The sequence below is a fragment of the Diadema antillarum genome, unplaced genomic scaffold (genome assembly GCF_040938485.1).
Source record: "Diadema antillarum isolate AM-2024a unplaced genomic scaffold, OU_Dant_1.0 scf00000126, whole genome shotgun sequence".
Classification (NCBI taxonomy): Eukaryota; Metazoa; Echinodermata; class Echinoidea; order Diadematoida; family Diadematidae; genus Diadema; species Diadema antillarum.
In genome coordinates, this window is record NW_027271015.1 from 1,408,441 (window position 1) to 1,432,370 (window position 23,930).

Here is a 23,930-nt window from a genome sequence, read left to right on the forward strand (position 1 = left end):
ATATACTGGTGGAATGTTGTAACTGATTGGTATCATGGAATTACTGCTTCTTATTAAAAAGGAAATTCCATTTAAAACACACACACACAAAACACAACTTTTTGATCTGTCCTTATGGGGAAAGGTTCACAGTTAAGCTCACAACATAGATTTCTTATGTACCAAACAGAAAAAAGTAAAATGAATCAGGTTCTCACACCTCCTCATATGACATCACTTCTAAAGCAACACTTAGTCCCTCCCTTCCCTCTGCCCCACCCCCCCCCCCCCCCCCATCAACCATAACTAACCACTATCTATGTACTTCAAACATTGGTCTGATTCAAATCGTGCTTTCAGAACCTGTGTCAAAATAACATAATGTGTGGAAATAACATAGACTGTACTGTACTAACATTCAGTCACTGTAAAATTCTTTGCTGCTCAGTTTTTGTGGGGGTTTTAGGGGGTTTTTTTAACAGCAAATCTATGATGGATTCAAATGGGACAAAGTCCAAAACTTTTTTCCTCATTATTTGAGCAATCCATTCAACAGAACACAATTACTTAGCAGCCAAAGAAGACTAAATGCAGCAGTAGAGTTGAATCCCTTTACATTTGTCTTGGGATCTATGCATCTCTGCAGTACAGACATGATCTGTTTCACGCCGATGTAAGAATGATATGAATTCTATGTGATGGTAATCCACACATCCGTATTTATACTGCCAGCGTCAGATTACAGTTGTCAGAGTGGAATTTTGATGGACGTGGGAGTCATTACTATTTCATGATAGATAGAAGGCGTGTATTTGAAGGAATGGTAGTCGTAAGTTGAATCACTGTGGTCGGAAATCACATATGGTGGACATGTGGTAGGATATGTTCCGAAATGGGAGCTATTTATATGTGTTCTTAGCTGTCCGTCAGTCAGTCACAAAATCTGACATGGACAATGTTTGCACTCTAGCCTGGTAGTACAATGGGTGATGTTCTTCATCGACTGCCCACGACTTTACAGAGGGAAAAAAAGAGGAGACCAAAAGGAAAGCTGTAAAGGAGGTTATACACTCACTGACGAGGAAGTCAGACAACAGAGCTAGCTATTAAGATTCTTCACACTTACTGCATGGCTGTTTCCGTTAAATCCGTTGTCATGACTGGCACCATTCTGCTCTTGTTTCTCCCCTTCATCACCACCTTCTTCGTCCTGGATTAGGGACAAAAAGGGAGAACATACACACATGTTTAATGCTCCAGTATTATTGTGGTGATACAAATCTACAGTACTATTTAAACCATGTTGTTGTTTTAACCCATTGAGGACAAGTCCCGAGTATACTCGGGCAGAGGTCTATGGGAAATCGGTGTTGTAAAAGCAAAATCAGTCCGTCCTCAACAGGTTAAACTTCGCATTTCATGCAAATTCTACATTGTTGATAATGCTGTGAAGAACAGCAATACAATCTCACAATCTCTGCTACTTCTAATGCTAATACAAATTGAAACTAGAGATTGTAATTTGTCATCACTGACAAATTAAGGTGATCCGATTTTTGTTAAATCAATGATTCGAGTCCTGATTGCAATAGGCATGACCATACAAGTTCCATCTGTGTTTAGAGACATTGGCCGTGTGGTGTTTGCATTCTCATTTAGCAAAGGGAGTCATATCTGCCATGTTTGGTACCAAATTCTGCATACACTATAACAAAGAAACAGCAACAAGTACATATGACTTTTGACCCACCTTTGCACTCCCAAGATTGCATCTGATGAAATAGTGGTTATTTTGTGAAATGATTCTCGCGACATCGTCTATACGTGTGAAAAATATGGGAAAGATATAAGGACAGGTATTCACCAAGATACAAGATGAAACATTTATGACCTTTGACCCTAATTTACATATCCAAGATGTCCGATCTAGTAGTTGTTATCTCATTGAATAATGTACGTGACATGAACTAAACATGTGGGGTGATAGGGCGTGTTTTTCTTGAGTTATTGCAAAGGAAGTTGCAGAAAGAAAGAAATATCTCAATACATAGAAGATAAGCTTTAATTTCGACCAAGTTTTTTTTTATCGTGATGCCGACAACGTATGAAAAAACGAAGGGCACAGTTATGGTAGCGTAAAGTCTCAGCTACAACATATTAAAATCTGGGAGAAATTCACCGAAGGGTAAGTGAGCTAGTGCTCGATAAAGACAATCATGTCAATTTTCACATTTAAAAAAATTCCCTCCCATAGAGATAACACGTCATAACGAAGATACAAAAGAAGTACATATGACCTTTGACCTCAATTTGCACAGACAAGATGGCATCTGAGTAAAAAGTAGTTATTTTGTGAAATGATCCTTGTAACATGGTCTTTGCGTGTGCAAAATATGGGAAAGATAGTACAGGTATTCACTAAGATACAGGATGAAACACTTATGACCTTTGACCCTAATTTACATACCCAAGATGGTGTCTGATCAAGTAGTTGTTATTTTATGAAATAATTTACGTGACATGAACTTAACATGTGCAAAATATGGAAGTGATAGAGGCCGTTTTTCTTGAGTTATTGCAAAGAAAGTTGCAGAAAGAAAGAAATATCTCAATACATCGAAGATAAGCTTGAATTTCAACCAAAATCTTTGACGTGATCCCGACAGCGTATGAAAAAATGAAGGGCACACTTACGGTAGCGTAAAGTCTAAGCTACAACATATTAAAATCTGGGAGAAATTTACCGAAGGGTAAGTGAGCTAGTGCTCGATAAAGATAGTCATGTCAATTTTCATTTCCAGAAAAACTGCACTCCCGTAGAGATAACACGTAAACTGGTCAAATTTGACAAGATTACTTTCAATCCATTTTTACGAGGTGATACCGTTATCCAATCAAAACTTTGTAATTTTGTGTTTGTAAGAACATTAAATAAGCTACAATATACTGAAATCTGGGTGAAAATTGACAAAGGACTAGTGAGATATGCTCGAATAAACTTGAAATTTGATGACGTCATTTTGAAAATTCACTTTTTTTACTTTATTAAGAAATTTGATATCTTTTGATCATTTTGTCAGCATTACCACCCCATGAAATGACATGTACAACTCATCAGCTTTCAAAATATGTAAAGAAAATGGGGGGTCACCGTCCATCCTGACGAGTAAAATCGGATTTAAAATTGGCGGTTTTTTGGCATAGTTGTGCTGTATATCGCCATTGACGCGCGCGCGGAATTTCAACTTTGACGGGCCCGTATGACGTCATATTGAGTCGGATTGACTTGAAACTTGGTAGAAATATTCCTTGACATTTCAGGCAGCCGATAAGTGTGAAAAAACGGGAAATTTCTTTTGCATATGAGCTGTGCATGCGTATATGAGCGCGCGCGTACGCGTCCGTCCAATTTTTTCAATTTTTCAAAAAATGCTCCAAATGGTCTGAAACGTGTGCAGAAAAAATTTAAGCTCGATTTGAGCATACAAATATTTCAACGCGCGCATACGCGCACGTTTTAAGATATAGATGAATTTTGAGAATATGAGTAGAATGCGCTTGACTTGAAATATATGTGACGTAAATTACATTGAAAAACTTCATTGCATTAATGAGATATGATTGAGAATGTGTTTTCATATAATGACGTCATAGTGACGTCACGGTCGACTGATCACCATGATTTTAGTTCGATTGCCGTCTTTGCGGCACGATACATATATGGTAAAAGTTTGACATTGATAGGCAATGCACTTTCTGAGCTAACCTCTGCACAACTTTTGAGGAGAAATAAAGAAAGAATCAGTACAGATACAGAAGGTGATCCGAAGGATACTCGGATCACCTAATTAAAACAAGTTTAAGGCAAGAATGTGCAGTTTCAATACACAGTCAGAAGGCCTTACTTTTGTATCATTTATGATAAAGGAAGTAAACATTCTTAGCAATTTTGAATGCATCATATAAATCATGTCTGAACCATGCAGAAATCCATCTCAAACAGATTGACTGAAACAAAATCAACTTTTCTGACTATTCAGTCCCTGACCACATATATCAAATATGTCTTGAACAAACCAACAGCTGGGGATTTCCATTGCCACTTTGCTAGTTTGATTTATATCCTACAAGTAGCGCATGTATACATATGAAGGAAGTATGTACACTGCATTCAATATTTTATGACCTGGAACATGTCTGTTTTAGGAGAAACATTGTCACTGGCTGTTAACAACTACTGTAAAAGTGGACATTTTCACAGTGTTGAAATTTTTGTGCATTTCACGCAACCACAAACTAGTGCGAAAATAAAAGTACGCTAATATTTTTGCTTGCCATATGTCCCAGTAGTTGATGTCTGATTCCGCGGAATTAAAAACATACGAAACTCATCTTACCCAGCCGAGTGCGAAAAATTAGTCATGCAAAAATATCCACTTTTACAGTATGTCTTCTCTCCAATAGTAAATACATTATTTCACATTGTCTTCATGATACGATGGGGATTTTGGGGGGATGTGCATGTGTGTGTGTGTGCGTGTGTGTGTGTGTGTGTGTGTGTGTAGATGCAACCTTTGGCAAACTCTTCTGTAATCTGGATATGGCAGATATGGTATAATCTGCATCTATGATACGGTATCAGCCAAACTACCACCCTGTCGATGATACGCATGCTGTATCAAACAATCTCCGTGCTCATACGTGGTAGAAGAGTTAAATTCCATTCATTGTCCTTCTGTCTTGTTCATTTCTATTTGTTAAAAGATAATTTCCAATTTTCTCAATACAGGAGGGATCAGTGGTATTCCCCCTAATAAATATAATGTGACAATTTCTCACCTTTGTACAGGACTGCACAGTATTGCTAGCATTCTGCTTTGAGTTGACATTGTTGCATGATTAATGTTGACTCATAAATATCAGTATCATTGTTTGCAGTACTGCTCTATCTATTGAAAAGGTGTACGTGACTCCAACTTTAAGTTAGATAGAACTGTAATATTGTGTAGCAGAAAATGAGGACTCTTTGTGTGTGTATTTGTGCATTTGCATCACAAACAGGATGTCAAACATGATGCATTACTACATAATGCAATCACCGTAAAAATGATTGTGCCCACTGTTTACATATTCATGTACTGTTTTAATAAATGTACAGAAACAGTTACAATAATGAACTGTACCATCATGTAAGCATTCATGTTTACTGTACCTTTGGACTTAAAAGTGGATATTTTCGCGTGACTAATTTTTCACGCTTGGCCGGGTCGGAAGAGTTTCGCATGTTTTTAATTCCGCGGAATCAAGACATCACGCACAGGCACATATGGCAAGCACAAATATTCGCGTGCTTTTATTTTCGCACTAGTTTCTGGTTGTGCGAAATGCGCGAAAATTTGAACACCGCGAAAATTTCCACTTTTACAGTAATCAAACCTCCGAATGTTTAAATGCACAGACTTTTGTCTTTTATTTTGTGATCAAACATTACATGCACAGCCATTCAAGAGCAATAATAAGATCAAATGTGACCGTTTGAAGCCAGCTCTGGATAGATATGACCTTATACCTCAATGCGCACTGAGGATTTCAACCTGTTGTGGCTTGCTTGCTTCTGGCAAAATTTCCTTGGAGGTTAGCAAGTGGTAACAGAACACAAGAAGTGTCAAGGTGTCATATATTATATTCAGTGAAAAGTACCAGACAGGTTGAGCAGTTGAGAAATAAAACAAATACAAGTATTTCTGGATGTAATTGCACATATACATGTAGTTGAATAGATTCAATGCCAATTTCCCCCCATAACACTGAACGCCTAATGATATGCATTTGAGATATTCATGCCATTAGACATGGAGCACCATTACTTTCTGAGGTACTGGTATAGATGTCACATGATAATGTTAAGAATGTTGAGACAAGTTGTTTGCAGAATTCGCAATTCACAGTTGAGGTAAACATGTTTTCATTGGGTATCCCCATGTGGCAAAGAAAAGAAGAAGAATGAAACAAAAATGCTGAACCTCTCTCTCACGGTTATTCTTCTGAAACTATCCATTACACTCAATTCTTTCAAAGCAGCAAATCCAAACATTAATTTTGTCATTTTACACAGCTACGGCGATGATATCATACCAAATCCATCTCCCACAGTCACATAAGGTCAAGCACCTACAGTTTGCAGCCATGCAGGCTCTCTTCCAAGAAGCACAGACCAAACATTAGCTCCAGAAATCTTACCCCTCGCTGGCTCGCTGGATTAAGTCGCAGCATGCACAGTAGGAGTGAGGCGCTGATGTTTCATGACTGAGCTACTTTTCATATTTCCTCCCTAGAATCCTCCCAGTATGATACAAATTACACTTGGCCTCTCTCCACAGCCACACACTTGAAAGGCGAAGCCACAAGTTGTGATACTATGAAAACTAGGCAGGGATCAGATGTGATACATACATTCTGAATTTTGCAAACTGCGATGGATATGTGATATTCTGAGGAAAACAGTAAGTAACATAAAGAAAAAATCTGCCAGCTTCTGTTTGGTTTTCAATCATCATTGTTAGAACATCATGAGGCTCCGATTACAAAGACCTTAAAACTACTCTTGTAGGAGTCTTTGGTTCATATTGTAATTGCTTAATTCATAGTTTTTCTAGTAAATGCGTGCAACCCATTGACATTTTCCTCTTTGTTTCATGAAAGCTTTCCTAACCACAAGTTATTTGACTGCTTAACCTGTTGAGGACGGTTTGATTTTGCTACAACATACATTTCCCATAGACACCTGCCCGAGTATACGCGGGACTCATCCTCAACGGGCTAAAAGAGAAAATGATCTGTTGTTGTTGAGACACTTGAATTTTGAAACAAGAGTATCATTAATACAGTTTCTAAATTTCAGTCTCATTGTTTGAATAAATCTTTCTCTCCTAAAAAAGGAAAAAGAAGAGTCTTACCAGAGGTTCAAATGCTGGCTAAACACTTCTATTAACCCATTGAGGACGAGTCCCAAGTATACTCGGGCAGGTGTCTATGGGAAGTGCATGTTGTAGCAAAATCAAACCGTCCTCAAAGGGTTAAAAAAAAAGCTAACAAACAAACTCACAACATGAAAAAAAAAGCTTCATCTTATGGTGACTGGCAGATGTCTTATGCACCACAGGAAAAAAAATTATATTCCCCAAATTTGCCAGTTTCTCACTGACAAGTACAGCTGGGGAATTTGATCGCACATATATAATAACAGGGAGGTGAGCTCACCTCCCTGATAATAATAAAGGTCTGACCATACTTAGCAAATGAGACCTAGAACCAGAATTTGATGCATTCTTGCAAACATTTGGATTGAATATCTGAGGGAAATGTTAAGGAATATAAGGAGTAAAGGAGAGCTAGTCCCACATTTTCTACAGGAATGTTGGTATGGTCTTTATGCTTCTAGTGTAGGTTTACATGAAAGGTGAATGACATTAACATGAGACCTACTCCTATACCAATTATGCCTTGGAATTTGTCTCTATGTGGAACCAAGGATTGATATCAAACCAATTGTAGCAATCTCATACTATTTAAGAAGAAATTTGAACATTTGGGGGCTCTCAAGGCATCACAGTTATATTTCACCAAATAAGCAACCTCTTTTGTTGTTTTTCCATCAACACCCTTACATCCTCCTCATTCCATACTTAAAAAAGTTCAACAAAATCTCCTTTCCCACTTTGGATGGCAGTGTGTCTCAGATTTCACAGCAAAATATGACTTGCCATTTTCCTCCTTAGAATGTGACATTTCATTTTGGCTAGTATTCATGAAATCAAAACTCTGCTGGGTTGTGATAACTGAAACAGACTATAATATCTTGAATTAACCCCTTGATCTAAGTTTCCAGGGGGTTCTTGTTGTTGTTGTTGTTGTTTTGTTTTGTTTTTGCTCTGCAAGATGGTGTCACATTTACCTTTCCATGCAGAATATTAACCTCAGACCCAAAGCGAATACGGCAAATTGTTAGCATAATGACCTGGTTACTGGAATTGAATGAGCTCTCTGTTTTTAGAGAAAAACCTTCTTAGCCTGAAGTGTAATCCTATCCGGGCACTTTAGTGAATTATGACTGAGGCAAGACTCAGCTGTAAAGAAAAGGTTCATCTAGTTGCAATGTGAATTAATGTTTTTCATGTCATTTGTTAAGTGGATTCCATTACATCAGATGATCAGATGATCATTATATACCCACCAATGTCACAAAAGAAACATTGATACCTGCATAAATTCAATAAGCTGACTATGCCATTACATTTTGCCTGGCTCAAGAGCAAAGAAGGCAGAGCTTTAAACAAAAAATGGAGGGCATTCTTTCCAACAGGGTTCAGACCTAAACAGCAAGGAAGGTTCCAGGCAGAAAAAGAATATATGTGACCCAACTGAATTTCAGCAGAGGCATGCTCTATGCCTGCACATTAAGAACATGTGACTCTACATAACACAAACATCTTGTCACTTAGTACACATTCCCCATGCTGCTTTCTACAAAGTCTTTTTAACATTAGGGTTTTTTTTTTGACAGATACGAAGGACTTTGGATTCTTAAAAAGAAAAAAAAGAATGTCACTGGTTCACTTAAATCTTTGCTCTATCGTGACATGGCATTTGAAAAATTCTTTAGAAAATGAGCTTTTGTTTGTCTTGAATGACTCATTGCACAATTAGTTTATCTATAAGAGTAAGAAGTAAATGATACCATGCTATGAACATGAATAATGGCAAATTCTGTCAGAGACTTTGGCATGTAGAATACCATATTCTATTAACTCCAAAATTTGTCATTTTCTGATCTTGCCATTAGAACATGGAATAAAGTATTCATTTTTGCATTACTCCTTTGCAAAATTTAAATGGTTTCTTTAACAGAACTAAGATAGAAGCAATACTACACAGCATTATTCCTCTCCATTTTGTTAGAAGTTATGCGAATGGTTGTGTAAATTTTATTGAATTTTGTATGACTGAAGGATATGACTAATAGTGGGATAGTATACCAACTATGCTGAGAAAGCAGCAAGATATTGTCTTTGTGTGAAAAAAAGCAACCACTGAGTGGTCAGTTTAAATAAATGAGCCCAAATTTTGTAGCATGCATTATACAGTTGTTCTCCTTAAACTTTGTTTCCTTCTCATGAGTCAATTTCTTTGGATGAAAGGAAAAACACATGCAAGAATAGAGTGCATAATATGCATATATGCACTAAACAAACGTTTGATTCAGATTAAGTTTTATCTATGTATCATCTGTCATCTACTTCATTCTAACATAGTGCATGATGGAAACAAGATAATTTTCAAGGTTCCTATAACAGTACATCACAAAAACCTGATCAATAAAATTTGGGATATTTTCTCAAATTCATAATCATACTCCAGTTAAAGGGACTGTACAGTACTGGTTGAGATGGGGATTCAGGTTTATGACATTAAAAAGTAAGATAAGGAGAAACCTCTTATGAGATATGAAAGTGCGTGTAATCTTAAAAAGGATTCAACGTTTATTTGATGAAAATTGGTTTTCAAATGGCTGAGATATCCAAAAAGGTGATAATAATAAAAGGCAACAGGCCACGCCTTTTACTAGATCTCTTTGTTTCACCTTAATTTTGAATATCTCAGCCATTTCAAAACTGATTTTCATCAAATAAACTTTTGATACCCCTTAGAATTGCATGCTCTTTGACATCTCATAGAGTGGTTTCTGAATATCTCGCAAAACATTAAAAGCTATATCCTCACCTCAACCAGAACGGTACACACCCTTTAATAGTACACAATGCAGAGTAAGACTGAGCATGTTATCTTGGAACTTCGGACTGATGCAGGCATACCTTTGGTTAAGCCAACTATTCATGGAAAAGAGGGGTGGTTAAAATTAACTGCACTTCAAAAAGAGATTACACTTCCTTATCACAATGCCAGTGCACAACTTGATTAGTTTTGTCCAAGAATGATGTGAGTGCTACTGTAAACGTCAATATTTTCGCGCGATTAATTTTTCGCGCTGAGCGGCTCGAAAACATATTCGCGGGTTCTTAAATTCGCGCTCAGCAGCGGGTTAATACACAGTCGCTGTTTTCATCCAGCGATGCCAGCGTATGATAAGCGACGTAGCGAGCGGTGCGAGTGCCAGTACAAGCGCTCGACGTACTCGATACATGTTCTGTAGGACTAGTACTGTAGTCGCGGGGATGTAGCACACCAATCGGCCGTGGGCTCGGTGCGTGCGATGATACTGCTATATGCGTAAACATGTCTGTACTACGTAGCAGTATCATCGACGAAGCGCACCAGGCTACTGTGCATAGAAAATTGCGAAGATATATTCGCACGTTTTTGAATTCGCGATAGCCGAACGTAGCGCAAAATCCGCAAAAATTAATGTACCGCGAAAATTTCCACGTTTACAGTAATCTGCGCGTCTTATTGGACTAGAACTTCTCAACAATATAGCGAAGAGAAGAGTAAAGTTTTTGTTTTGTTTTTCTGCATAAAAAGAAAAACATGCACCTGACAAACACATCATGAAGTTCACGTTTGTGATCAGTGCTTACTGAGTACTAGATGATTTTCAGGCAATCCTATATGGGTTTGTTTGTTTTGGTTTTTTTTTTAAGCCAATCACCACATAACAAGCTGTGAGGTAAGACCATATGCAATGGATTTACAAAAAAAAAAAGAGTAGAGTATGATGATCACATACGGTTCTCACAGTAGAGGAAAGTGCACATATTCTCCAACATGTCATGTCATGTTTTAACCCAGGGAATGTGTCTCCTCCAAACAAATATAAATACAGAGCAGAGTGCGAAGCATTTTCTCTTATCCTCTAATGTCTATGTTGGGGTCAGATGTGAAATTCTTTCAAAGCGCCCGGGATCAAAATTGACATTGAGGTTATAAATATCACGGATCATGTGACCTGAAATGTCTCCTGACATCAACAAAACAATATGTGTTCATCTGTCAGTTACAAGTGACAATGAGACAAAGTCTACAAATATTAAAAGTTCAGAGTGGGGGGATGGAATTCTTAGCAGACATACAAACTAAAATGGAATTTTGAAAACATGTCCGCCCACAAACTGGGGTGTGATAATTTCTGGCTGTGGAACATGGGGCTCTTTACTCCTTTGGATGCTAAATAGGGAATGAAGGTTTGTTTGTTTGTTTGTTTGTTTGTTTGTTTTTCACTTCATGAAATTATGAGACGTTTCCACACATTTTGACCATTTTGACCATTTTTGCATTTTTTCCAACACGACTTCAGGACCTAATGCAAAATTTGATGCGTTCCTGAGCACCAAATGCTTTGCAATCACTTGCTTTGAAAACGTGTATGTGGATGGTTGTGTGTCTCTGTTTGTTGCCTAATACTCATTATCATAGTAAGAATATAATACATCCCACAAATGAGTGATATATAGCCCTGAAATACAAAATCTACTTATTGACATCTAGCCAATCTGTTCAATTTCTGTTGTCTTTTATTTGTTTTTGCCTCACAATAGGAAAGCTGAATGACGTGTTAGGGGACAGTATACTTCCTTCAGGCTTTGTAAGACCTTGATCACAGAGTTAAGTGGAATTTCAAGTATATTTGACAATGTATGTAAAGTAGGGTGACAATGAATGGTGAAGTGCTTGGGTTCCTCTGACTGTTTTATGGCAGACAAAAGGAAGGAATGATTTAAACACTATTTACACCTGCTAGAGAGCTGGAGGCGCCTGACTCACGGTGCTGAGTTATTCTTCTATCACAAAGGAGCTTGCTGAACTAAAGCTGAAGCAACATTGTAAAGGGCATAAGCCTATGGGTGAACTAAAAAATTGACTACATCAGTTTGTCTGGACTAGGATGTGAGATGCATCTATAGTAAAGTCAGTGATATGGTAAAAAGAACAAAACAACACTTACGACATTCTAAATTCATGTATAAGTCCATATTGTTAATTTTCTTCCTGATGTCAAGTAAAGGAGTAAGTAATAACTGTAATCTGATGTTTCAAATGTGTATGTCTTCTCTACATTTGAATCAGTGCATATATCCACTTGACTTATTCTTTTGTTAAAGATATTTAAATAGATGTAATGTGAATAATGCGATTGTATACATTAAAAAAAAATTAATTGTACAGATATCCAAGTATAACATATCTTATGCATAGCACTACAGGCAATTCTGTATGTCAGAGAGAAAAAAAAGAAAGATGTAATTTCAATTGAAACTCCAACAAAACTATCACCAATGACCTCAATGAAGCCACTCCAACATAACAGCTTTATTTATTTGTAGTTGTAATTACCGATACCGCTTCCTTACTGGTACAAAGTCATGATAACATTACTTCCTTTCCCAATCATCAAATGAGATAAATAAGAAAGAATTCAATAAAATTATTGAATACAACAAAGGTAGCTTGAACATAACATGGAAATACTGAACAGCTAGATTTTACTTGTAGAGAATATCATATGTTACTCTTTGGTTTTCTGTGAGAGTGTTTCTTTTTTCTTCTTTGTTTAATAAAGTTTAAGAGATGTTATTACTGTGATTCAGGAAACACAGATTACAGCCCACAATGAGAGCTATAGCTGTACCATCAAAATGGCGTTGCGCTAATGATCCACCTGCGTGTCTGCATTGGTTACACTTGAGTGCACTGGGGCTTCATGCCATTAGTACCTGGTTATCTGTGGTCATAAAATGACTGAGTAAATCTTTCATTTATAGTATACCTTGCTGGCAGATTATAAAATAACTGGCAGAATCACAGAACCACACCTGGGGGTCAATATGGGGAATGAGAAAAATAAGGACAAGCTGCATGGAAGGAAAACACCAAATGGAGTATGGTAATGTGTCTCTTTAGTCTACAGTTTATGTGTCTATATTTCCCTCAGACTTTCGAATTCCTCTTTGTTTCATTACCATTTAAAAGCTGACCTTGAGCGCAGCAACTAACAATTGGTAACAATGCAACTACGTGACTCTAGCTCTATTGTCACAGAATGGAATCCATTGCACCGATAGGACATTTGGCAGATTCCCCCCCCCCCCCCCCCCCCCAATAGGGGCAAATCCAGTTTATTGGCATGAGGAGACGGTAGGCCCCGCGACATTTACTATGTCGTATATGTTTCACTGGCAATGTCTACACTGTCAATATAGCAATGAGGTCATAAACTGCTTTTCATGTAAATATAAGATGCTCTATAGGGGCCTGCTGAAAAGTAAAGCACTGCGATCACATTGTGAGCCAATTTCATGTGAGTCAGAAAACAAAACAATAACTAACAAACAAATGAGGGAAAGACAAATTGTCCTCAATCTTCAAAAGTATGAAGTACTTGATATATCAACGAAAACGAGTCTCTGTAACAATCATTATTATTACTGGATTTGTCATGATGTACATTTATAAGAATATCTATGCTCCAGTTGTTTCAATTAATTGTCAAATTTTTAAAATATATGTTTTCCACTTTGAGTAACATACCATATATGAAATACAGCATGTATAATTGTGAGGTATGTAGATTGTTTTCTTTAAGACAACACTAATTTGGTCAAGACTTTTCTACACCGTCAAAAAAATCACAGACACACAAAGCAGCAGATTCCTGGCATGTGATTCGCATGCCAACGTTGTTTACATTCTTAAATCAATCGAAATGCTTGTCAAGGTCTCTACATGCATGAGTAACATTCTACAACGTTAGTCCCTAGCTAGCAGAATAGAAAACAGCCATCTGTGCAACACTCTATGTTCCATTCACTTCCTAAAAGAATTCCTTACTGCTGCAAAGTTGCATTCAACGCACAGACCTAAAACATTCAATAGGACATAAGCATTATGATGGCTTCCTCTATTGTTGATAGCTGTTTGCCTTAATACCTGTCTGTGTAGGTACGAATGCTAGGTGATCATGGAATGTTGCTCACTTAGTCTTTAATGACCAGACCCGTCTCTGTTTCCTTTTGATAGCAGATTCTTTGATATGTAGCATAGATGAGTACGGCTCATTGCAATCACTTTCCTCACTTTTTAATCAGAAGATATTCAAAATAAAATCATATTTAATCTAAAGAAGAATGCTTGCACAGAATATTTGCCTCATATCTCAAATAATGACCATACTGCTCTATAGAGAGGGAGAGATGGAGAAAGAGAAAGAGAAAGAGAAAGAGAACACTCTTTTCAGAGAGCTATATTATAATAGTGAGAGTATAGGTATCACTGCTTGTTTTTGACAATTCCCTTACAGTATAAATTTCTATACTATATGAACCTTGTGTACTGCATTTGAAAAGGCCAATAGGTGATAAAATTGAGCTTTAGACTCAAATTATTCTCTCTATCAATAGCTAAAATATACATGCCAATACAACTTACTCTGTAAACTTTTTGACTTTATGTAACCAAAAAAAAAAGTGCATGAAATATTGACGTAGAATGAATATTCATCTCGGGAAGTGGACTAGGGAAAATGTTTTCTCTCGGTTTCAAACTTATCAGAAATTATTCTTTTAAAAAACACAATGGAATATTTACATATCAGCATGCATTTGTCAAAATTACTGCTAAATGTGGTGTAAAATATCAAGCTGGATTCCTATGGAGACTGGCCTCTAGATCGCATAGCTACAATCATCTAGTTCACTGATTGTATCTAATCTTTCTTCAAAATTTCTGGGGACAACATTTTCATCTCCAAATAAGTCAAGATGCAAAAATTAAACTGGTCAAGCAAACAATGTTTGTAACTTAAAATTTGAACCCAGCTTGGGCAACAATATGCCGTATACTGTAATAACAGTAACATTCAGCAGGAAATGAAATTTGGCATCTAAGCATTTCATGAATTGGAGCCAACAGCATTTTTCACGGAAGGAAACTTTTGCAAATAGCCACTGAAATTCAATGCCTTGTGTACTTAGGAAATTTCAAGGGTATTTTACTTTTGCAAATCTTGGCTCCTCATGAAATTCAGGAAAGTTTCAAGGACAGGAACATATCTGGTTTGACAGTATGTAAATGACTCTGTATGCAACTCAATATCTCTTTGTGGAACAGATTCAATTATTTGGTAACAAACTACTCCTGCCAGTGTCAACCAGTATCAAGGATCATAGGAAAACATTCCACCTAGACATTTAAACAAAGGTTCGAAGAGGGACATATCAATTCTCGTGAAAATTTCAGCACTGACATGGAGGAAACTGAATGTTTGGCACACATCCTGATGGGAAAGATTTTCTTTCTGTTAAAGACCAGGTAGCATGGGGATACCATAGATAGTGTTCCCGTTGTTTGAATTTGAAGTGTCACAAAGAAAGCTCTTTGAGACAAAATGTATATAGAATCAATGACACATATCCACTATACAAATATGGAATATCAATTGGTATCATGTGATGCCACAGTTGCATGACATAAATCACCACGTCGTTTTTGTTGCTATCATTGCCTTTACTGAATATGTTCAAACCTCTCACTTTATGTGATTTCAAGTCAGCTGTATTTCATATGTTATTTTGTAATGTGAATGCAAATACACTGCAAAATACATCACAAAAAATACTGTCACGAAATATTCATCCTCCACACTGCAGTGTACTCCACATATGACTCGACATCAGACATAGATCCTGTATTCTCCTCATAGAAGATATGGTATGTGCAGTGCTTACCTAGGGGAGGTGCACTTTCGGGCTAGAAAAACCAAGTCTGTATTTTGAGAATGAGAATGGTACCACATGAAATTTGGCAGTATCTATTACTATGGTATTTGCCAATGAGAATGGTGACAGTAAATTACCTTGGTATTTCTATACCATGGCAATTCTCATGTAAATGCACCTACTAAGGATTATTTTCCCATTATGACACAATTGCTCTGTAATCTAGTAAACCAATGACCTCCAGACAGCACAGATATCATTGAAGCTCAGAACTACAACAATGATAAACAAAATACTCTAATGACTTATGCCTCTTTCATGCTCACCAAATTTCAACCGAGATTACTTGAGATATCTCTCGGGTGACACTGTAGCAAGAAAGGCATCTTGGGGAAAACTCTCGGGTAACATGTAACATGCCACACGACTTTACACAAATCTCACCCTCAAAATGTCCCTTGCAAACTAGCAGGTGTCCCGGAGATCTCTCTCTGAAGGTGTAGCATGAAAGGGATGGCTGTGAAACTCTCAGGTGAAAAGTGAAGGTTGGCGTACCAACAACGTTTCGCGGGCTGTTCGCGCATGCGCCATAGCGTGTACTCGCACTGCCTAAAAGCGGAAGAGAGAAATTCAAAGCGGATCGAGCTCATTCGCTAGCATGAAATTTCTCGTTGGTTTTCCCCGTTCCATTTCAGATTGAATCTCCCGGGTGTTCACCTGAGTAACTATTGTGAAAGGGGCATCGCTTCCACAATAATGTATGATGGTGAGCATTATATGCCTTCAGGGATAAGAACATTTCTTGGTTTGAGAGATTACAATCTCACTTTCTTTGTGTGAAATTGCAACAACAGACTTGGTTTGATTGAGCACTGGTGTTGCATTGCATTGGGGTTTCTTCAATATAAATGTTGGAAAGTTGCTGAAATGAAATTAAAGTGCACTGAACATCACTTAACAGTACTTAGTTATCATGGGGCTTCTGTATGGTTGATGTTGTACGGGGGGGGGGGGGGGTGAAAAAAAAAGGTTGGCTTCAAAACTCTTTGCTTACCCAATTTGAGCAAGCACTTTTTTTCTCATTGTTCTGAAACACTTGCCTGACATTGATTTTCACTTGCCCCTGGCAATCAGGCACGCGCTTATGTCGCACCCTGCACTTCCTCCTCCATCGAGATACACGTACCTTGCTAATTTTCTCTCCTTATTGTGCTTTAAACCTTGTACATCTAGACATCATCATTTGCTGACAAGAAAATCTACAAGCAGGCTCTGCTTAGTATTATATCTTTCCATCCCCATCCCCTATGGGCACTTGCTCTATTTCTCAAGCAAAATCAGGTCACTTGGGAAGCCTTCGATATCTCAGTCGGTTCATCTGGTCTGCTGAAATATCATAATTTAACAGAGTCGCCAATTTCTTCTCTTTCACTTAAATTATAAAAGAAATTTTATATATGTACTGTATGTTCCTGTGAAATTAGGTACTTAGTTCTTAAAGGACAAGTTCACCTTCATACACATGTGGGTTGAGTGAATGCAGCAATATTAGTAGAACACATCAATGAGAGTTTGAGGAAAATCGGACAATCCGTTCAAAAGTTATGAATTTTTGAAGTTTCTGCTCAGTCACGGCTGGATGAGAAGACTACTATAGCTTGTGATGTCATATGAGTACAACTATATAAAGAAAGTATAAAGAAAATTCAAGATATTCTAACTTTTCTCACATAATAAAAGAACACTCAACTTCTCTCTTTCAGAAGTCAGGGGGAATAATATTATCCCTAACATAAGTCAGTAACAAGTCGAGGAAATGTGCACTTTATTCAAAAAGTCAAGTTTTGTGAAATTCTCTTTTTATTTTCCTTATATCGTTGTACGCATGTGACATCATACACTGTAGTAGTCTTCTCCTCCAGCAGTGATTGTACAGATATTTTAAATATTCATAACTTTTGAACGGATTGTCGGATTTTCCCCAAACTTTCACTGATGTGTTCTACTAACATTGTTGCCTTCACTCAATCCACATGTATATGAAGGTGAACTTGTCCTTTAATTAAGACATGGATGAACTTTCACAAACATGTTACAATCGATTGAGAATCAAGATTGTACTCATTCTTTTTTTAATCCTGCTGTCAGTCATGCATGTAGTTTGGCATACAATGTTGAATTGTGGTCTTACACTTCATTATTCCTTAACTTCAAGTAAAACAGATCAATAGGTCTAGAATACTGCTGAGAAGATCACACCTTTTGTTTATTCAAGTAATCAAGAGTCAGTTTTTATCTGCAGGAAAGGTATAATATATCATCTAAAATAATTCTGAAAGATGACCAAAGATAATTCTCTTCATCTTTAGATTACACAGCACAGGGTATGCTACCTATAGTTAAATCTTAGCCATTGTTTACCATATCAAATATGTTATATCTCTGGAAAATAGAAATCTTGGATCTTTGATGAGTAGACCTCCCACAGGAGATGTTTGGGAGGTCTACTCATCCAATATCCAAGATCGAAGATCTAGAGAAACCACAAGGCTCTATCAAGGAGTAAGGAATGATTATGTAATCGACAAAGCCTTTCTGCCGAATGAAGAACCCAGATGATTGCATTAAAGATTAATCATACTTCCAGTGGGAGTCTTATTTCATTTCTGAGCATTTTGTTGAAAATGCATGGCAGCACAAGAAGTCAGATAATCTTCTCATGCATTTAAATAAATAAAGTATTCAGGAGGTTCCATGGTGCCAACCAAGAAAGACAAAATAAAACATTTTAACATGAGCTGATAATATGCTATAAATGGATGTTCAGTGAATACCAACATAAGAGTGCAACAAAAGATTGAGTGATGTAGACTTACAATGTAAAATGTATTTGAATACATTGTTTTGGCCAGCATGTTTTATTTGTTAAAACTGCCTCTTGTCAAGATGGATATGTTTGCACTTGACATATATCATGTTTGATTAGTGATCCAACTTTGTTTCTCTTACATTGCCTCTTCTTTGACCTTTGATATATGGGTGGATGGGCATGGTGTATAGTTCAGAGTACTTTAACACACTGAACTGTATTAGTTTGCAACACCTGATATGACTTTGTACCATGCAAGCGCTGTCGGTTGGGCTATGAGCAAACTCTTTTATACTTACAGATCAGAACTACACCTGATGAGGAAAATACTGAATATTGATTTCATTTTACTCATACTTGTTGTTTGACAGTATCTGGACCTTTCAAAACTCTGCATTGGCTTGTCAAGTGTGCAGGAAAAAAATCAAGTGCAAACAAAAAAAGACCAACATATACAGTTTGATGCAGTCCATTTCTTTCAAGAGAAAGAGAGAAAAAAAAATGTCAAACACATTGCAGAAAAACTATATTCAATAGAATGAAGCAGAAACCTGCAACACTAAATTCCCTTTAATATTCCATACACAAAAAGTTACACGTACACACTGATGAACACTTCATCCTCTGTCCTCCCCTCCCCCTCCCCCATCTCCCCTTTCCACCATCCACTCTCTGGCAATGTCTATTCACATCAGCATACCAGTCACCTTGTCCTTCCGTGGGTCTGAAATGAAGACTAACGTAACAGACACGGATGCAATGTAGTCTACACCTTTAACCCGCTATCACCATACTGGCCTTGTCATACTTGAAGAGATAATCGGAAGCCTTCATCCCAGTTAGTAATGTGTCAGCTTGAACAAGATTTTTTTTTCCCCAGCAGCAATACACTGTTTGTTTTTCTTTTCTACTTGTTATAGCTGTTGATATTCATCATCTTTCTAATTCAGCAAATTCATAGATAACAAAGCATAATATACAACTGATCAAATCCAAGTTATCCTACATGTCTGTGAGAGATTAGATAACATGTCCAAAACAAAAATGACAAAAATGGTTTGTACCTGACTTTTAGTTTATAAATTACACAAAACAGAAGATAAAGAATATTTCCACTATCACATGCTTCACGCTCGCAACTTTCTTCGGGTTTGTCCCGACACAAAGTGAACATTCATTTATCTGAAGAAGTTATCTATTCAAACTGCTCTTGAAAATAAAAGAAGGGGAAAAAGAAAATAATCATAGCAGTGCTGAATTCATGCCAATGGTAAGTAAGGAACATTTGTGTGCCCAATAAAACATCATTCCTCTCCTCTCTAAAATGCCTTCCTTTGACGTATTTTACCAAGATATGCAAAATTCAAAAACAAGAGCAAAATCAAGATTAAGAACAATTTCAGGGACATGTATTTATTTTTTTTAATGCTTGACCAGGCAGCTTAAACAAAATAATGACAACTCATGCCATGGTGAGGTCAACAGTCATCTACTACTGTATCTTTCTTTTGTAGAGTATAAACATTACACTTTGTGGTCACAAAAGTTTTCCTGAAAACCCAGGGAAAGCATATTGCAGTATGACTAGCTAGAATGTTATTAAAAAGTGATAAAAAATACCATTTCTACAGAGTCAGGCAACATAACATAGGATGCCAGTATTAATTTCAAAAGTAATTCAAACATACTTGGGAAAGGCAAGAGTCTTGCAAGGCACACCCACTAAAACAAAACAAAAGTAATTTGGTAGGCCTATAGACCTATAGCATTTTATTAGCAAATAATGTGATATAAATATAGTTTATTGCATGTATACCTATCAACTCTGGATCTCCCAAATCCTTGGGGAAAGGATAAGATTAGGGTTGGAGATGGAGGTAAAGTTTCATCATTTAAGTGAGTTTTTATGCAGAACCCTTTCCTCACGGGAGATGATTAGTTGCACTGGCAATGCTCAAGTAAAAGATATTGGGATACTGGGATGAGTATATTCTTCAGCATATAGACCCTTATTGATTTACTGATATACTTCTGTTGATTTAAAGAAGGATTACTTACATCCAAGACGACAATTCCAGTTCCTCTGCGCTTTTCCCTCTTTTTACCGAATCTTCCACCCTTCTTCCCGCCACCGCCTCCTCCTCCTGCTCCTCCTTTCTTTTCTCTCTTCTGTCTAGCAGGTCTTCCGCCACTCGCCCCACCAGCGGCCCCCTCGTCGCCTCCTTCGCCAGAGCCAGAGGCCGCGGCGCGCTCTCTCCTCCTGGCCGCTATTCGATTCGCGGCACTTGATTCCATATCATCTGCCTCACCGTTATTGGCCATTGTTTAATTCCTCAATCAAAGTATTGCGATTCTAAATCCGAACAGGTCCAGGAAAGTCGGAGATTATACTCGGGTTAGAACGCCGTAATTGCGACAAAAACCTCCGCGCTCTTTCAACCCGAAATCTTAGTATTCCAGCTCCTGGCCTTTTACGGCCAAATACCAAGCGGTGCTCCTCCTGCCTGGCAGCCTGCGCGTAGGACTCTACGCACTGGCTCGCTGCTGCTCTCAGATAACCAACCCGAAAGGGGGCCACGAAATGGGATTCTAATTACCGAGTATTCGTGGTCTCAGACAAAACAACTCACAAACACCAGTCTCGAATAACAAAAAGTGTTCAAACCGTGTACACACACAGCTTTAGTAAAAGAACAAGAAAAAGAAAAAAGTCGACTCGAACGCAGTCAATGATTGTAGAGAGACGGTGCGAGCCTGCCAAACCCCGAGATTACTTTTTCTTTCTTTCCTTCTCTCTCTCTTTGTAAGTTCGTTTGAGGACGAATGACCCGTAACACTGGCGATACAAAAGGCACCCTTTTCTGAAAGAGCGTGCAGCAAAATAAGAATGTAAAGGCAACTAACTGGAAAGTCTATAATGTCGTATGCACAAAACACACTAAAGCCAATCACGGCTTAATTTGCCAAAATGCGATTTGATTCGTGTCAAGTGCAAATGGATATAATCCATTGGGCAAGGTGAATGGAAAAGACATACATGACGCTAATTGCATTACCTCGACTGAATTCTAACGGTAAACTTTTAATTGTAACACTCAGTATCAAAACTTTGTTAGTGGGTGTCCAATTACGCACACTCATAAATATACAACTGTTTAGAGGGCGCTATATCAGAGTTGCCAATTTTCGCCTTTGACAACAAGCAGCTCAGTCATCTCAATAGAGTATGACTCTGTACGCCTACGGTCATCTCATGATCTTTAGAACTCATACCATGAGGCCGGTTATAAAAACTAGATGATATGTATTATGATGTAGATTGCCATAAATATTCATCGAAGTGACCATCGAGAATATTTTTGACACAAATCTGTGATTCCGATTTCTATAATGGGAGAGAAATGCAACTTTTTTCCCTCTAAGGAAGATAAAAGGATGGTATAGTTTAGGATGAGAGATGGGGCTTTTTATAGGTTTCCAACTTTTTTTGTGAGAAAATGAGAAACCTTCTTTGAAATAAGAGATCATACAATTCTAAGAGGAATTCAAAGTTTATTTGATGAAAGATGGTTTTGAAATGCCTGAGGTAATAACACTAGTAATAGGTGGGAACCACCTTTAATTGGGACCGTTTTGTTTTACTTTGTTTCTGGATATCTCAGCCATTTTGAAAACCGATTTTCATCAAATAAACTTTCAATTCCTCTTAGAATTGTATGCTCTTTGATATTTCATAAGTGGTTTCTAATTACCTCTCAAAAAGTTAAAATCTGAATCCCCCATCTCAACCAAAACTATACTATCCCTTTAAATCACGGATATATGTCCGAAATGTTGTCAGGGTTGTTGATTCTTTCAAAGTTTTAGTCACATTCTTCACACGTTTTCACACGTTTGGAGAGGTCTTTTTCTGGGTCTAGGGCAATTACCCCGGACCCTTCCCTTGGTCCTAATCCTAATCCTAATCCTGAACCTAATCCTAATCCTAACCCAAACTCCTAACCCTAAACCTAACCCTAACCATAATCTTTACTCTAACCTCATCCACTAACCAGTATTTAGTCGGGGGGTAATTGGCCTCTGGGGGTAATTGCCCGGATACGTTTTTTCTCTGTACCCTCTCCTTCTCCGTCACATTCAGCTTTGCTTTATTTTATTTCCTTTCGTAGTCAGTTCATTTTTATTTCTTTTCATTTTCTTGTTTCTTTTTTATTGTCTGTTTCTCGATCTTTGCCAGAAAATAATGGTTAAAAAACATAACAGTTATTCACCTACTGCCCAAGGAGTTGAAACTCAATACCCGTCTGCATCTCCTTTCTTTTGTGCAGTCGTTGATGCAGGATTGTTAACATTACGCAACAATAATCACCACTAATTCTATAAACACCTTACTGGCAATGTTCAAATCAGCAGTGGCGCGTAAAGCTATGTATTTCACATACTCAACATTCAGTGCTCATCAATCTACCTTCAACCAAGTCGAGTTCTTTGGTTTAAGATTTCCACCAGCAAATTATACTCTTCGCAGTCAACTGTAAGACAATTCAAGAACATAAAGCCGTAAGATAACCAGTGCTAAAATATTACACATTTCCTTACCTTATTTTATATTGTATACAATAATGTTTGATTAATTGATTCTTTCCCTATAGTAACTTGAAACACAGTCGCACTATGCAGTATTTGACGTATAGAGATGAATGCTGCCGACTGTACGTTCACAGGACCTCAGCAAATCAGGTATATTGTAGATTGATAAAGGTAACGTGTTAATGTTTATTTAAGCACATTATTCCTCTGTATACAAGCAAACAAACAAAAGAAGAAGAAAAGCCGAAGGGAAGTATATATGCATATGCAGCATTAAGAATTCAAACAATGATTTGTCTACATAGCCAACTCTCACTCATTGAGAGTGAGACTCACTCATTTTGGTCCTTTCTCACTCTAAAACTTTATTTCATTTGCATGCATTTCTATTCATCTCACTCATTTTGACTCCTAAATTATAGCATTGGCCTATGGGAGTCTCACTCTCAACTAGTTTCCAATGTTGGCAGCCCTGACATAATTATGTTATCACAGACTAAAGGGACAATACGGTGCGTAAAGTTAATGCTAGTACGTAACGACTCAATAGCCCGACACTTTAAATTTAATTGAAGATATATCCAATCTCTAATGAATGTGTTGAGGCTGGTCTGAAAGGGAGGCGTGCATTGGGGTGTGTTCGGCTTTCGCGCCTTTGGGGGACAAAGAAAAAAAAACACTGCTTATTCGAAAGATTTCCATATCTAAGAAAGTACATCGAGTTGTTCTTGTTCACTATTCCAAATAGGTTTTGTGCTGTAAAG

At 37.5% G+C, this 23,930-nt stretch overlaps 1 protein-coding gene across 2 annotated transcripts in view; it reads right to left on the minus strand.

Annotated features, from left to right (window-relative positions):
• The window catches only part of LOC139720301 (uncharacterized), a 75,841-nt gene extending 54,268 nt beyond the window's left edge, over positions 1-21,573 (minus strand). Inside the window, exons 1-2 of one of the 2 annotated variants that reach the window (XM_071631663.1) lie at positions 20,635-21,573; positions 1,106-1,189 (exon numbers count right to left, since the gene is read on the minus strand). In XM_071631663.1, coding sequence (XP_071487764.1) covers positions 1,106-1,189; positions 20,635-20,898 — 348 coding nt within the window. In that variant the 5' untranslated portion in view covers positions 20,899-21,573. The remainder of the gene's footprint in view (positions 1-1,105; positions 1,190-20,634) is intronic. The other variant, XM_071631664.1, reaches the window with a different exon arrangement.
• Positions 21,574-23,930: the final 2,357 nt, after the last annotated feature.